Source organism: Rhineura floridana, chromosome 20 (genome assembly GCF_030035675.1).
Source record: "Rhineura floridana isolate rRhiFlo1 chromosome 20, rRhiFlo1.hap2, whole genome shotgun sequence".
NCBI lineage: Eukaryota > Metazoa > Chordata > Lepidosauria > Squamata > Rhineuridae > Rhineura > Rhineura floridana.
Genome location: NC_084499.1, coordinates 10,795,185 through 10,808,121, shown reverse-complemented (window position 1 = coordinate 10,808,121; position 12,937 = coordinate 10,795,185). Strand labels below are relative to the sequence as shown.

The 12,937-nt window shown below is 44.0% G+C and overlaps 1 protein-coding gene across 4 annotated transcripts in view; it reads right to left on the bottom strand.

Annotated features, from left to right (window-relative positions):
• ASTN2 (astrotactin 2) overlaps positions 1–12,937 on the bottom strand; it is a 773,365-nt gene that overhangs the window by 69,402 nt on the left and 691,026 nt on the right. For 3 of the 4 annotated variants that reach the window (XM_061604308.1, XM_061604309.1, XM_061604313.1), the window contains one exon: positions 2,955–3,096. In XM_061604308.1, the coding sequence (XP_061460292.1) occupies positions 2,955–3,096 (142 nt within the window). Of the gene's footprint in view, positions 1–2,954; positions 3,097–3,639; positions 3,725–12,937 lie in introns of those variants that run through there. The other variant, XM_061604310.1, reaches the window with a different exon arrangement.

Genomic DNA, 12,937 nt, shown 5'->3' with positions numbered 1-12,937 from the left:
AGCAAATGGTATTCAGAAACATCCTTCCTCTGACAATGGAGGGAGGACATAACCACAACGGCTAGTAGCCATTGGTAGCCTTCTCCCCCATGCATGTGCCTAATCCTCTTTTAAAGCCTTCCAGGTTGGTGGCCAGCACTGCCTATTCTGGGAGCAAGTTCCATAGCTGAACTCTTTGCTGCATGAAGATGTCCTTTCGTTTGTCTCTCCTGAATCTTCCCACATTCAGCTTCACGTGATGTCCTCAGGTTCCAGTGTTAAGAGAGAGGGAGGGAAACTGTTCCCTGCCACTTCCTTCGTGCCATGCATAATTTTATACGTCTCTGTCACGTCCCCTCTTACTCAGCTTTTCTCTAAACTGATGTTGCAACCTTTCCTCATAGGGGAGTCACTCCTTCCCCTTTTGCAAATTTCTTTCTAGTTAAATGTTTCTGTTTGTGCTCCGTATCTTCAATCTTAGGCAAACAAGAACACTCCTGCCTTGCGTCCCCAGCCCTCTATTTTGCCAGATCAGTTGCAAGAAAAATACTTTGCACACTGAGCAATGGCAGTAATAGTAGAGGGTTAATTAACTGAAGAACATAAGAAAAGCCCTTCTCAGTCAGCTCCAAGACCTACCTCATCCAGCTTCCTGTTCTCACAGTGGCCAACCAGTTACCCATGGGAAGCCGGAAAGCAGGACCTGTAGCCCAACAGCACTCCCACCACCGACAATTCCCAGCAACTTACAGTCAGAGGCATACTGTCTCCGACAGTGGAGGTATAACTTTTTAGGACTGTAAGAGGGCAATCTAAATTGATGCTTTTGAACTCGGTGCCGAAAACACTACTGAGCAGAAATGCATCTCCAGCTTCACCCCCTTCTTGCAGGCTGCAAAGTCGAGAGGGGCATCTCAGCAATTTGGGGGAGGGGCAGGAATGACATGAAGGGGAAGTCCTCTGGCACTAATGACAGGTCTCCAAAAGGGCCACAGCCAAAACAAAACTGTGCTTCCCAGGTCGATCCCAAGAAAGGCGTAGTCGACAGCAGGAGTGGGGGACCATTCCATCCTCCAGATGTTGCTCGACTACAACTCCCATGAGTCCTAACAAGCATGGCCAACAGCCAGGGCTGATGGGAGTTCTGGTTCAACAACATCTAGAATCATAGAATAGTTGAGTTGGAAGGGGCCTATAAGGCCATCGAGTCCAACCCCCTGCTCAATGCAGGAACCCAAATTAAAGCATATCCAACAGGTAGCTGTCCAGCTGCCTCTTGAAGGCCGCCAGTGTTGGAGAGCCCACCACCTCCCTGGGACATTGGTTCCAGTGTTATACTGCTTTAACAGTTTGGAAGTTTTTTCTGACGTTCAGTCAAAATCTGGCTTCCTGTAACTTGGGCCTATTATTCCATGTCCTGAGCTTCAGGACTATTGAGAAGAGATCCTGGCCTTCCTCTGTGTGGCAACCTTTCAAGTCCTTGAAGAGTGCTATCATATGTCACCTTAGTCTTCTCTTCTCAAGGCTAAACATGCCCAGTTCTTTCAGCCTCTCCTCACAGGGCTTTGCTTCCAGTCCCTGATCATCCCGGTTGCCCTCCTCTGAATCCATTCCAGTTTGTCTGTATCCTTCTTAAAGGGTGGTGTCCAGAACTGGATGCAGTACTCAAGATGAGGTCTAACCAGCACCAAATAGAGGGGAACCAATACTTCATGTGATTTGGAAACTAGACTCCTGTTAATGCAGCCTAAAACTGCAGAGAGGCCGAAGGCTCCCCACTTCTGGTCAATGGTATCGAAAGCCACTGACAGGTCCAGCAGAAACAACAGGGTCACACTCCACCCATTCATTTTGAGACTGAGTGATAATGAACCAGGACTATAAGGTCCAAGTTCAATTTCTTCAATAATGGCTTCACTGATGCAATTCCCCCCCCCCCCAAGACAGTAGAGGCTACATCCTACCTCAAGGAAGCATTTACTATTTCTGAGGTTGGAACAGCAATTCCAATCCTGGCAAATTTCACAAGATAAGAAGGGCAACAAGGATCAAGAGAGCAAATGGTGGGCCTCAATCCTCCAAGCAGCTTGTTTACGTTCTCAGGTTGTACAAACTGAAAAGTATCCATAACGATATGACCAGACAGTGTGTTCACCTAGAGCCATCTCTGAATTTGCCCAAACTGTGGCATTGAATTTGGAATGGATACGATAAATGTTGTCTGCATAATGCAATGCACACTGTTCACTGTGGATCTTTGAGGGCTCTAATGCTTAATTCCCTACACCACCAACCAAAAGGAGAGGGTTCCTAGTGCAACCACAAAATACACAGAAAAAGTCACTACCCAAATTTGCAAAGGAAAATGAAAAGCACTGTGGCATGTGACTGAAATGAAATTCTCTACACCCTCATACAAAAGGTTCTTCACCACTTAAAATAGTTCTGCTGTCCAACATTCTTCAGATGCGATGGTGGCAGAGATATAAGCGGTCTCACCACCAGCATCGTCACATAATAAGTCCTATAACTGCTTTCTACAACTATAATAATCACAAGCTTTCTGACCTTTGTGCTCATTTCATTGTCTCAAGAGTACTAGACAGGTGACTTGACTCTACGATTTCATCAAGGACATTTGGGAGCAATGGTATCGATAGTTGTAGAGTTATGCATATTTTATTGTAAGCTACTTTGAGTTTCTTATTGGGGAGAGGTGGTATGTAAGCTGTTAATTAAGGAACCAAACAATGGGGCAGTTGCTTGTCTGTTGTTTTGCTGCAACTGCCATACAGACAATAGTGGCTGGTGCCCATTGGGACTGGTAGGGCAGGAAGCAGGTGGGGACTGGCTGAAAACAGACTGAAGATGGTGGGCAGTGCAGCCTCCAAAGCATACAGACCCAGGACAAAGCACACATTTCAGACCCATTTCCCCTTGTGGCCCACGCAACTCCACCCCACCATCTTCCTTACTTGTACAATCCATCAGGCTCCAGACACTTGAAAATGACGGAGTAGAGGGTGGTGTCAGGGACATCGCCATGGCTCCTCCCAGCAGCCACACAGGCTGTTCCAAGACCAGAGACTAAATCGTCAGCAAAGCTCAAGGACTCTCCTGCAGGCAAAATAAAAGAAATGGCTGAAACACATTCATTAATTCATTGGATACAGAAAATTATGCAGGGGATAGAGAAAGAGATTTTCTTCCCCTCTTCATAATTTTAGAACCCACGGATTACCCAGTGAAACTCATGAGCAGTAAATTCAGGACTGGCAATACAAATGATTTTTTTTTCACACGATGTAGACTTAACTTTAAGGAAATGGCTAACACGAGGGGTGGCAATGGCTATTGGGGGACTAGACCAAAGCTGCAGGAAAGGGCCATACCTGAGTGGCAGTGCACATGCTTTGCATGCAGAAGGTAGGGCTAGGAAAGACTCCTGTCAGAAACCCTGGGGAACTGCTGCCTGTCAGTGCAGTTGATCCTGAGTTAGATGAACCAATGGTCTTACTTGGTACAAAATCACTTGCTATGTTCTTAGTTTGTGGAGGATGGATCTCTAAACGAGTATTATCCATGAAAGCCAAAGACGTAATGCCCCCAAAATCAGTTTTGGGGGCTAACAACAGAGGAGAGGGATCTTGCCTTTCATACACTGCTCAAAGGGTTCCCAGAAACATCTCTTTTGGCTACTGTGGAAAGCACGCAAATGCTGGAGTAAGTGAATCTTCGGGTGGAACTAGGGGTGAAGGAGAATTTCGATTCAGTTCACATTTCAAGCTGGATTTATCAAATTTGCACTTTTCAAAATAATATGAGAACCAAAACACAACCATCCTTTGAAATTCACACTTATCCGAATTTTGCAGTTGCAGTTCTCCAACCAATGTTTACAACAGTGCATATATTAAGGGGAAATGTGCATAAAATGAATATATTGGTGAAAATATACAAAAATGCATACTGGGATAAATTGCTTGCAAAAAAGTGTATATTAGTCAAAACTGCATTAAAATGTATGCATTAAGATAAATTCATACTAAAATGCCAAATAATTTTCATGAGGATTTTTTTAAAAATGCAGATTGTTGCAGGAAACCCAGAGAACCTAATTTAAGATTTTTTTAAAAAATGAGGAACTGAGAGAACTTCCATCCCTTGGTGAGACCAAGCAGGACTCTTCTTATGTTCTCAGGATCTCACACAGAGATGAAGACTTGAAGGCATTAGTAGCAGTGAGTTTTATTCCCATCAGGAATACCGTAAGTGCTCTCTCAAGGAAGGCTGAAATGAAGCACCATCCAGCAGAAACGTCAAGGGTGAAAATGGAGATTTGTGGGCTTTAAAATCTTCCCCCATCCCCAATAACTTCCCAATGTATCTTGAAGTTTGTTTCTTCTGTGGTTGTCTGAAGCCACATTTTGTTGTCATGTGACAGGAAGAGACACCCAATCATGTAGGAGAGTATTTCTCCTGTGCTTCTGGCCAAGTGAAGACAAATTAGAGAGCAGGATGGGGTGTCAGATGGCTCAGTAGCTAAACTTCATGCCCTCTGACAAAGCATCCAGGAAATGAGGGACACAATTTCACAACCCAAGAACAAGACTGAGGATGCTTTTAACCTGTGGCTATTTTCAGGTGGGGCTCAGTCACATACTGTCAAATTCAAGTTGCACAATTATAGATGATTGGGAGGCGTTACACAACAAACCAGCTTTCCCCAAAGATTGGACTTTTTGCAGGAAGGAAAGTGATGAGAAATTGAGCTGGGAAGTGTGGGTTAACATTTGCTTTGGGGCCACTTCATCTAACACCCCCACAAACAATTCCAAATGCTCAATAAATAGCTAATGTTGTCTCATCTCCCTGAACATAAATAAAGAGGAAAAACTATTTATTGATATATATCCTGCCCTTCCTCTCAAAGGAGTCCTGCGTGGCAAACATGTCAACAACAGCAACTGAACAAGAAGAAAAGCATTTTAAAAACAGTTAGAAACATTCCAAAACACTGTCACCATTACTCAATAAACAGGTTATCTGGAGGTGACCTGAGAGATTAATCTGTAAGGTTCAGCTTGGCCCAGAGAGAGTTTAAAAAGCAGTTCAGGGGTGCATGTTTCCATAAGAGCTGTTCAAAAGTGGACTGGATAAAGCGACTGTCAAGCCAAGGCCCCCAAATAGCTTTGCAAACATTCAAAAATAGCTTTAATGCACACAGGCAGGCACGCTTCTGGATCACAGTTTGTGTCCTTTGGGCTTCATATAAAAACTGACAGTTTCCAGAGCTGGACAGGTTAGTGCCAGAGGAGAGTTGCATGTCGAGCAAGAGAACAGTCAGCATATGGGGCATTCTGGAGTAGCAAGAAACTCCAGTCCCCCGCTCTGAACATCTATTGTGAGTCAAGCTATGGTCCTGAAAGCAAACGGTGGAATGGTTCTTGTGCCCACCCGCCTTCTTTGCTTTCTTTTTAGACTGATCAAAGACTCAAAGACGCATAAGGAATGCTGAAGACCTCGATATAAAGCATGCAAAGTAGCTCAATGGTATAACAAACCAGCCACCCATAAAGCCAGGAACTGTTCAGGGTCACGGTAGCAGCAATAATAAGGGATGTTCATGTGCATGCATGCACGAGCGTGTGAGTGTATTCACACACAGAGAGTATTTTTGTATAAAGGCACAAGTAGGCAACAAATTTCTCCTGCCAGTGGAGGAAAGAGAAACAGAAAAAAAATATTCTCCCCCTAAAGAAACCAAAAGGCAGAGTCATTTTAATGCCTTCTGCAAGTCCCCAAATGGATTCCTTCCCAATCTGTTTCCATCACGACACTCTTTGCTCCAGCAGAGTCACCAGAAGCAGGTCTAGACCAAATTTTAGGAGTGGCACAAGTTATTAGCCTGGCGCGGCGGCTTGTGGGGAAGACAGTGAGCAGAAGCTCGAAAGAGAGCATGTCACTATTACATGTACTCCCTTCCTTTCTCTAGAACAGGGGGAGGAAGACTGTGGCCCAGAGGTTGCTGGACTCCCATCAGCCCTGACAATTGGCCTTGCTGGCTGGGGCTGATGGGAGCTGGAGTCCTGACAACCTCTGGAGGGCCACAGGCTGTCCATTCCTTTGGAAAACCAGGGGCTGGCTCTGGCTTTGAGTGTGCCCTTGGCAAAGTGCTAACTAGTGGCCCCTGGCCGTTGGATGGCTTGGTGAAAGCGGCAATGATGGATGGCATCACTCCAGGGCACTGTGGGCACTTCAAATGTTTACTTGCCCCTGTCAGGCACAGGGGATCGAGGGCAGATGCTTGAGCCTGAACTGGGAGTTGACATTGAGCCTGAATGCTGAACTTGGGCCGAGTGTCGGATGAGACTTGGGGTCCCTGAGATAGTACTAATGGGAAGATTTGGAGCAGGACTCCGGCTGGGCCTAAGAGAGGATCGGCTTATGTGGAAAGGCAGAGAAGGCACATAGGGAGCTGCTGGGTACTGAGTCAGGCTATTGATCTGTCTAGCTCACTATTATCTGCTCTCCAGGGTTCCAGAGAGGGGATATTCCCAGCTTTACCCAGAGATCCCAGGGACTGATCCGTAGGGCCTTCTGCACGCAAAGCAAATGCGCTACCACTGAGCTGCGCTCCTTCTTTGAGACATTAGCCCTGGATTTGGCCTAAATCGGAGCATTCATAGGAAGCTGTCTGATACTGACTCAGACCACAGGGTCTCTCTGGCTCATCCAGTGCCTGGAAGGGGCTCTCCAGGATTTTCAGCATGGAGCCTTTTCCAGCCCTACTTGGAGATATCAGGGACTGAACCCGGGACCTTCAGCATGCAAACAAGTGCTCTGGCACTGAGCTACGACCCTTCCACATACAAGAGAGAGGCAAAAAGGAAGCAGGCCGGATACTCAAAAGAGATACCTCTGTGATTCCTAGAAAAAAAACACAGGAGGAGGAGGATATAGCCTGACCACTGTTGTCCACGCACTGGTAACCTCCACACTGGATTACTGTAATGCACTCTATGTGGGGCTGCCCTTGAGGTTGGTCAGGAAGCTGCAGCTGGTGCAAAATTTATTTATTTATTTTATTTATTTCATTTCATTTATAAACCGCCCGTAGCTAATAGCTCTCTGGGCGGTGTACAAGGTTAAAATACAGTATTACAATAAAATCAATAACAAATAGCAGCAAGATTTTAAAACTAGAACATTAAACATGAAACATGAAACGTTAACATTAAACATTAAAATGCCTGGGAGCATAGCCAGGTCTTAACCTGGCGCCTGAAAGAAAGAACCGTAGGCGCCAGGCGTGTCTCCTCTGGTAAGCTGTTCCAAAATGCGGCGGTGAGACTGATCACTGCGGCAGGGTATCACCAACATGTCACTCTGCTGCTGAAAGAATTGCACTGGCTGCCCATTTGTTACCAGGCCAAGTTCAAGGTTCTAGTTTTGGTGTACAAAGCCCTATACAGATCAGGACCAGGATACCTGAAAGACCGTCTTATCTCCTATATACCCATTCGATCACTGCGCTCTGCAGGTGAGGGCCTCAGAAGGTCCATTCTGCACAACATAGGAAACGGACTTTTAATGTGGCAGCACCTACCCTGTGGAATTCCCTCCCCTTGAATATTAGGCAGGCGCCATCTCTGCTATATTTTCAGTGCCTTTTGAAGACTTTCCTCTTTCAACAAGCCTTTCAAGTTGAGACCTATCCCAGTCTGCATCTGTGTTAGAACTGCTTGTTAATATGTTTTTTTTAAATATGTTTTAACCCTTTTTAAAGCAAATCCAGTGTGGTGTAGTGGTTAAGGTGTTGGACTATGACCTGGGAGACGAGGGTTCAAATCCCCACACAGCCATAAAGCTCACTGGGTGACCTTGGGCCAGTCACTGCCTCTCAGCCTCAGGGGAAGGCAATGGTAACCCCCCTCTGAATACCACTTATCATGAAAACCCTAGTCATAGGGTCACCATAAGTCGGGATATACTTGAAGGCAGCACATTTACATTAAAGTAAAGCTTTTTAAAAAATGTTTTTAACGTTGTTTTGTTTTAGACTCCTGAGCATCTCTCCAGACAGATAAACCACTTTCTTGGAATTATTTTCCTTCTGCAAACTGGGTTGGTTGGTGTGTTTTTTTCATTTATTGCTGGCGGGCATCTCTTGTGGTGATCTCAACTCAGTCTAAGACTCACAAATGAAGTGGGGTGTTGGGGTGTGTGTGAGAAATTATTCCTCCTTCTTTCCCCCTAAATATTAATTTCTAAAATGTAGCAAGATTGACATAATAACCACAACAACCCTCCTCTTGCTTAACATAATGAAAACAAGTTAAAAAGCCTGTTATGGATAAATATATTGGTAGGTCTGGTGTGGGCCTGATCATGTTTCAGCCCCAATGGGGCCATAATACAGACCAGGCACATCCCTGCACAGGGGCTCCCAAGTCCATCTCCTCTTTCAAGAAAAGGGAAAAACAGCAGAATTGTCAAGAGGCCCAAATGGACATCAATGGCGGAGCCTGGGAGTGTAGATGCCCCCCCCACTTAGGACTTCAAGCCCCCCCCCCCCGAAAAAAATATGACAACCCTTTAGGAGGTGCCAATGGAAGGAGGAAGTGAAAAGAGAGGCTGGTAAGAATTGTTCCTAGTTTGCTCCTGGAAAATTTTGGCTTCTTCTTTGCTCAGGAAATACTTGGCCCTTGGAGGTCCGTAAAAGTTATGTCATACATGCTCATACATGCGTGTTCATTGCACCCCTCCCCTCCTCCCAGTTTTCCACCTCAAGGTGGGGGTGGAGAAAGGGGCTTCTTCAGGTTTGCCCACCTCAAACCTTGCAAACTTTCAGTTTTGAGGCTCCAGCTTGGGAAAACAAGTCTGCAGTGATAGGATTGTAGTGTGAGGTCAACTGCAAATTTATAAAATATGCCCACAAAGGGGGAAAAAAAGGATTAATAACCTGCAAGCAAGAAATCCAGACTTTGTTGTTGTTCCTTTGTTACATTTGTGCCCCGCCTTTCCTTCTTGAAGCTCAAGGCCTCCGTTCTCCCCCACCCGCCTGCCAATATTGTCCTGTGTGTGTTTCTGGGACAGGACTGGGAGAGACTGCCCAGGATCAAGGCTCCGGGGATGTAATGGATAGCTCAAGGAACATGTTAACCCAGCTGCGTACACACAACATTTTATTCTATAATCAACAGAGACTGGGTTCTTGGGTTGCCGTTTTTTCGATTGGAAATGCTGGGGTGCACCGAACGCTGATGTTTCTGCACGGGAAAGACAACACAGACAGAGCAACCTCCATGCTGCCTAGACTGTCATTTCCCTTCTAACCTGTGCTGACCTACCTGCCAGTGCTAGAATGGTACTCTTAGGGTTGCTGACCCTACTTCCCTCTTTCTCTTCTTCCACACCTCCCTTAGAGAGGAGACCTTTTGGATCTTTCCTCTCTTGAAATGCAGGAACAGGGATGACTTGTTGCATCTCTACCTTAGTTAGCCAGAAGTAGGGATCTTTCCTATCAACGTGTATTACCTCTAATAAAGGCCAGTTTCTTGTTTTCTAAAAGCTAGAGTCTCAGTGTGATTGTATCCAGGGTAAAATGTGCTCCTTCAACAGAGATCCTGTTATAGTTCAGCCTCTGCCAGCATTCAGTGCTAACATTTTCTGCATTGCCTATTCACACTCTAGATCTAGTGTGTGTGTGTGTGTGTGTGTGTGTGTAAACATAATTGTGATTAACAAAACAGAGGTTTTAATTGTATTAACAAAACGTTTCAGCTTCCGCCTTCATCAGCTGTTAACATACAAATGCTGTTACCAAGGTGGCAGTTATAGAGCTTTGAGGATGGAATGCTCAGAGGGGCTTCATTGGCAGAAGCTAAGGAGTGGTGGTACTGGCCTCCAGGTAAACTGTAAACTGGAACAGGAGATCCTCAAAAAGGCCATCAACAAACCACTTATATGGTGGCGATACATTGATGACATCTTTATGGTCTGGACAAATGGTAAAGAGAGTTTATAACAATTTAAAAATTACATCAACTCTGTCCATCCATCTATTAAGTTTACATTTAATAGTACAAATGACAATCCGCACATCCCTTTTTTGGATGTCCTCACCACTGAAAAAAACAAAATAGCCACTGATCTCTACAGCAAACCCACTGATGCCCACACCTATTTAAACTGCCATCCTAAGAATATCAAGAAAAACATTGTGTATAGCTTAGCTCTGAGAATCAAACTTATTTGCAACACTGAAGATAAATACCAGAGAAGGATCAGTGATCTTAAATAACACCTTCTTCTAAGAGGATATCCTCCACATATTATTGATTGCAACATCCACCGAGCCTCCATTCTGTCCAGAGAAAACCTCCTCCATCATACTGAGGTGTCAAAGAGCAGAGAGCAACGGATTCCATTTGTGGTAGATTTCCATACAGCATCTCCTAACTATCACCAATCAGGGAGAGCTACCCATTGCTGGCAAACTCCGAACATCTTGCTAGAGCCATCAGCAGGCCTCCTGTTATAGCATTTCTCCAGCCTCCTAATTTGCACAGACTGTTGGTGAGAGCTGTGCTTAAGCCACCTATCACCAATCCTGGGTCTCATCCTTGTAGCTCCAAACCCTGTATCACCTGTGTGTACCTCAGGGAGACAGCTACTTTTACAAGCACTAGGACAGGCAGGACCTATTACATCAAACAGAACATCACCTGCAGGTCCTGCAATATAGTTTACATCATCGAATGCAAAAGACCAGGATGTCATATCCAATATGTAGGAAAAACCACAACTGACCTACGCACGCGCTTCAGGAACCACAAGTCGGCAATCTTAACAAAAAAAGTGGAGCAACCAGTTGCAAAACATTTCAGCATTGAGGGTCGCAGCCTGTTGGACTTTTCTATAATAACGATAGAGATGTCAACAGATCCAGCAGCACTGACTAAAAGGGAGAACTTTTGGATATACTCTCTGGACACATTGGCACCACATGGCCTGAACCTGGAGGACAGTACCATTATCACTTAGCTTCTGCAAAGGAAGCCCCTCTGAGCATTCCATCCTCAAAGCTCTATAACTGCCACTTTGGTAACAGCATTTGTATGTTAACAGCTGATTAAGGCGGAAACTGAAACGTCTTGTTAATACAATAGAAACCTCTGTTTTGTTAATCACAATTATGTTCATATATTTTTAGGTGATTAACTGAATCCTTATAGGGATCCAGAGCAAGCTTGAGTGAAGTTCTGTTTGTTGCTTTCAAAACTATCTATCTATCTATCTATCTATCTATCTATCTATCTATCTATCTATCTATCTAGGATGGGTGAGAATTTTGTTTCAGTTCGAATTTGAAGCTGAATATATCAAATTTGCACTTTCCAAAACATTAGAACTGAAACAAAGCCAACTTTCAAAATTAAACCTTACTCAAATTTTGTGATGCAGTTCATCAAGCAGTGTTTGTAAAAATGCGTACATTTGGGGAAAGTGTGCATAAAAACGAATACATGAGTGAAAAATAACATTCAACAATGCATACATGACAGTAAATGGCTTGTAAAAATTTGTACATTAGTCAAAACTGCTGGAAAACATATTTATTAGGAGAATTTCACATCCAAATGCTGGAGAATTTTCATGAGGATTTTTTTTCCTAATTTTTTTTTTTTTTTGCAAATTGCTGCAGAAATGTGGAGAATTGCATAATGTTGTTTCTATCTAATTTAATTTTTGTATATTCTATTGTTTATATTGTATATTATTGTATTTTTATACCTGTGGTTTTTTTTTCTTTCTTTCTTGTAAATCGCCTTGGGGGCCTTTGGCCGAAAGACGGGGTATAAATAATAATAATAATAATAATAATAATAATAATAATAATAATAATTCAGGTTGGAAAAATGAGAAACGGAGGGAACCAAAACTGAAAGATGTTTGATTTCATTCTGAAAATAAATGCTCATTACAGATTGATTCTACATTTCCCCGCAGTGTGACCATTTGAAAAGAGACGTAGGCAGTCCCAGGAAACACCTGGCCAATGACATTGTGGGTGGGCGTTATACTAAGATCACAAGGGGAGGGTTTTCAAACACATATCAAGTAACCACACCCACCCGCCTGGATGGCATGATTTACAGTCAATCTAGATTGAAAGCTGCATGCTGAGGATTAGTGTGAACAAATCCATATTGGGGGGGGGGAAACCATGTTTGCACTACAAAGGGATTGAAAATAAAACTACTGATATCATAATGTTATTATACAAGTCTATGCAAATCACACTTGGGATACTGCGTTCAGTTCTGGTCACCCGACCTCAAAAAAGGAAGTTGTAGAGCTGGAAGAGGTTCAGAAAATGAATACTTGCTGGAACAACTTCCTTATGGGAAAAGGTTACAACGTTCAGACCACTTTAGTTTTGAAAAAAAGTAAGGGGGGAAGACACGATGGAGATGTATAAATTTAGGAAGGGTGTGGAAACAGTGAACATCCCTCTCTCATAGTACTATAACCCGGGATCATCCAACAAAACTGAATGTTGGAAGATTCAGAACAGACAAAAGGAAGGATTTCTTCACACAGCACATAGTTAGACTCTGCGATTGCTACCACAAGATGTAGTGCTAGCCACTAACTTGGATGGCTTTAAAATGGAATTAGACATGGAGGACAGGGCTATCAATGGCTACTAAACACGTTGGCTATGCTCTGCCTCGACTGTCGAAGGCAATATGACTCTGGAATCCAACTGCAGGGAATCACAAGTGGGGAGGGGGCTGTTGCACTCAGGTCCTGCTTGTGGGCCTCCCATTGGGGCATCTGGTTAGCCACTGTGGGAAGAGGATGCTGGACTAGATGGGCCTTTAGCCTGATCTAGCAGGGCTCTTCTTATGTTTTTATCCTCATTATAATCCTGTGAGGTAGTTTGAGA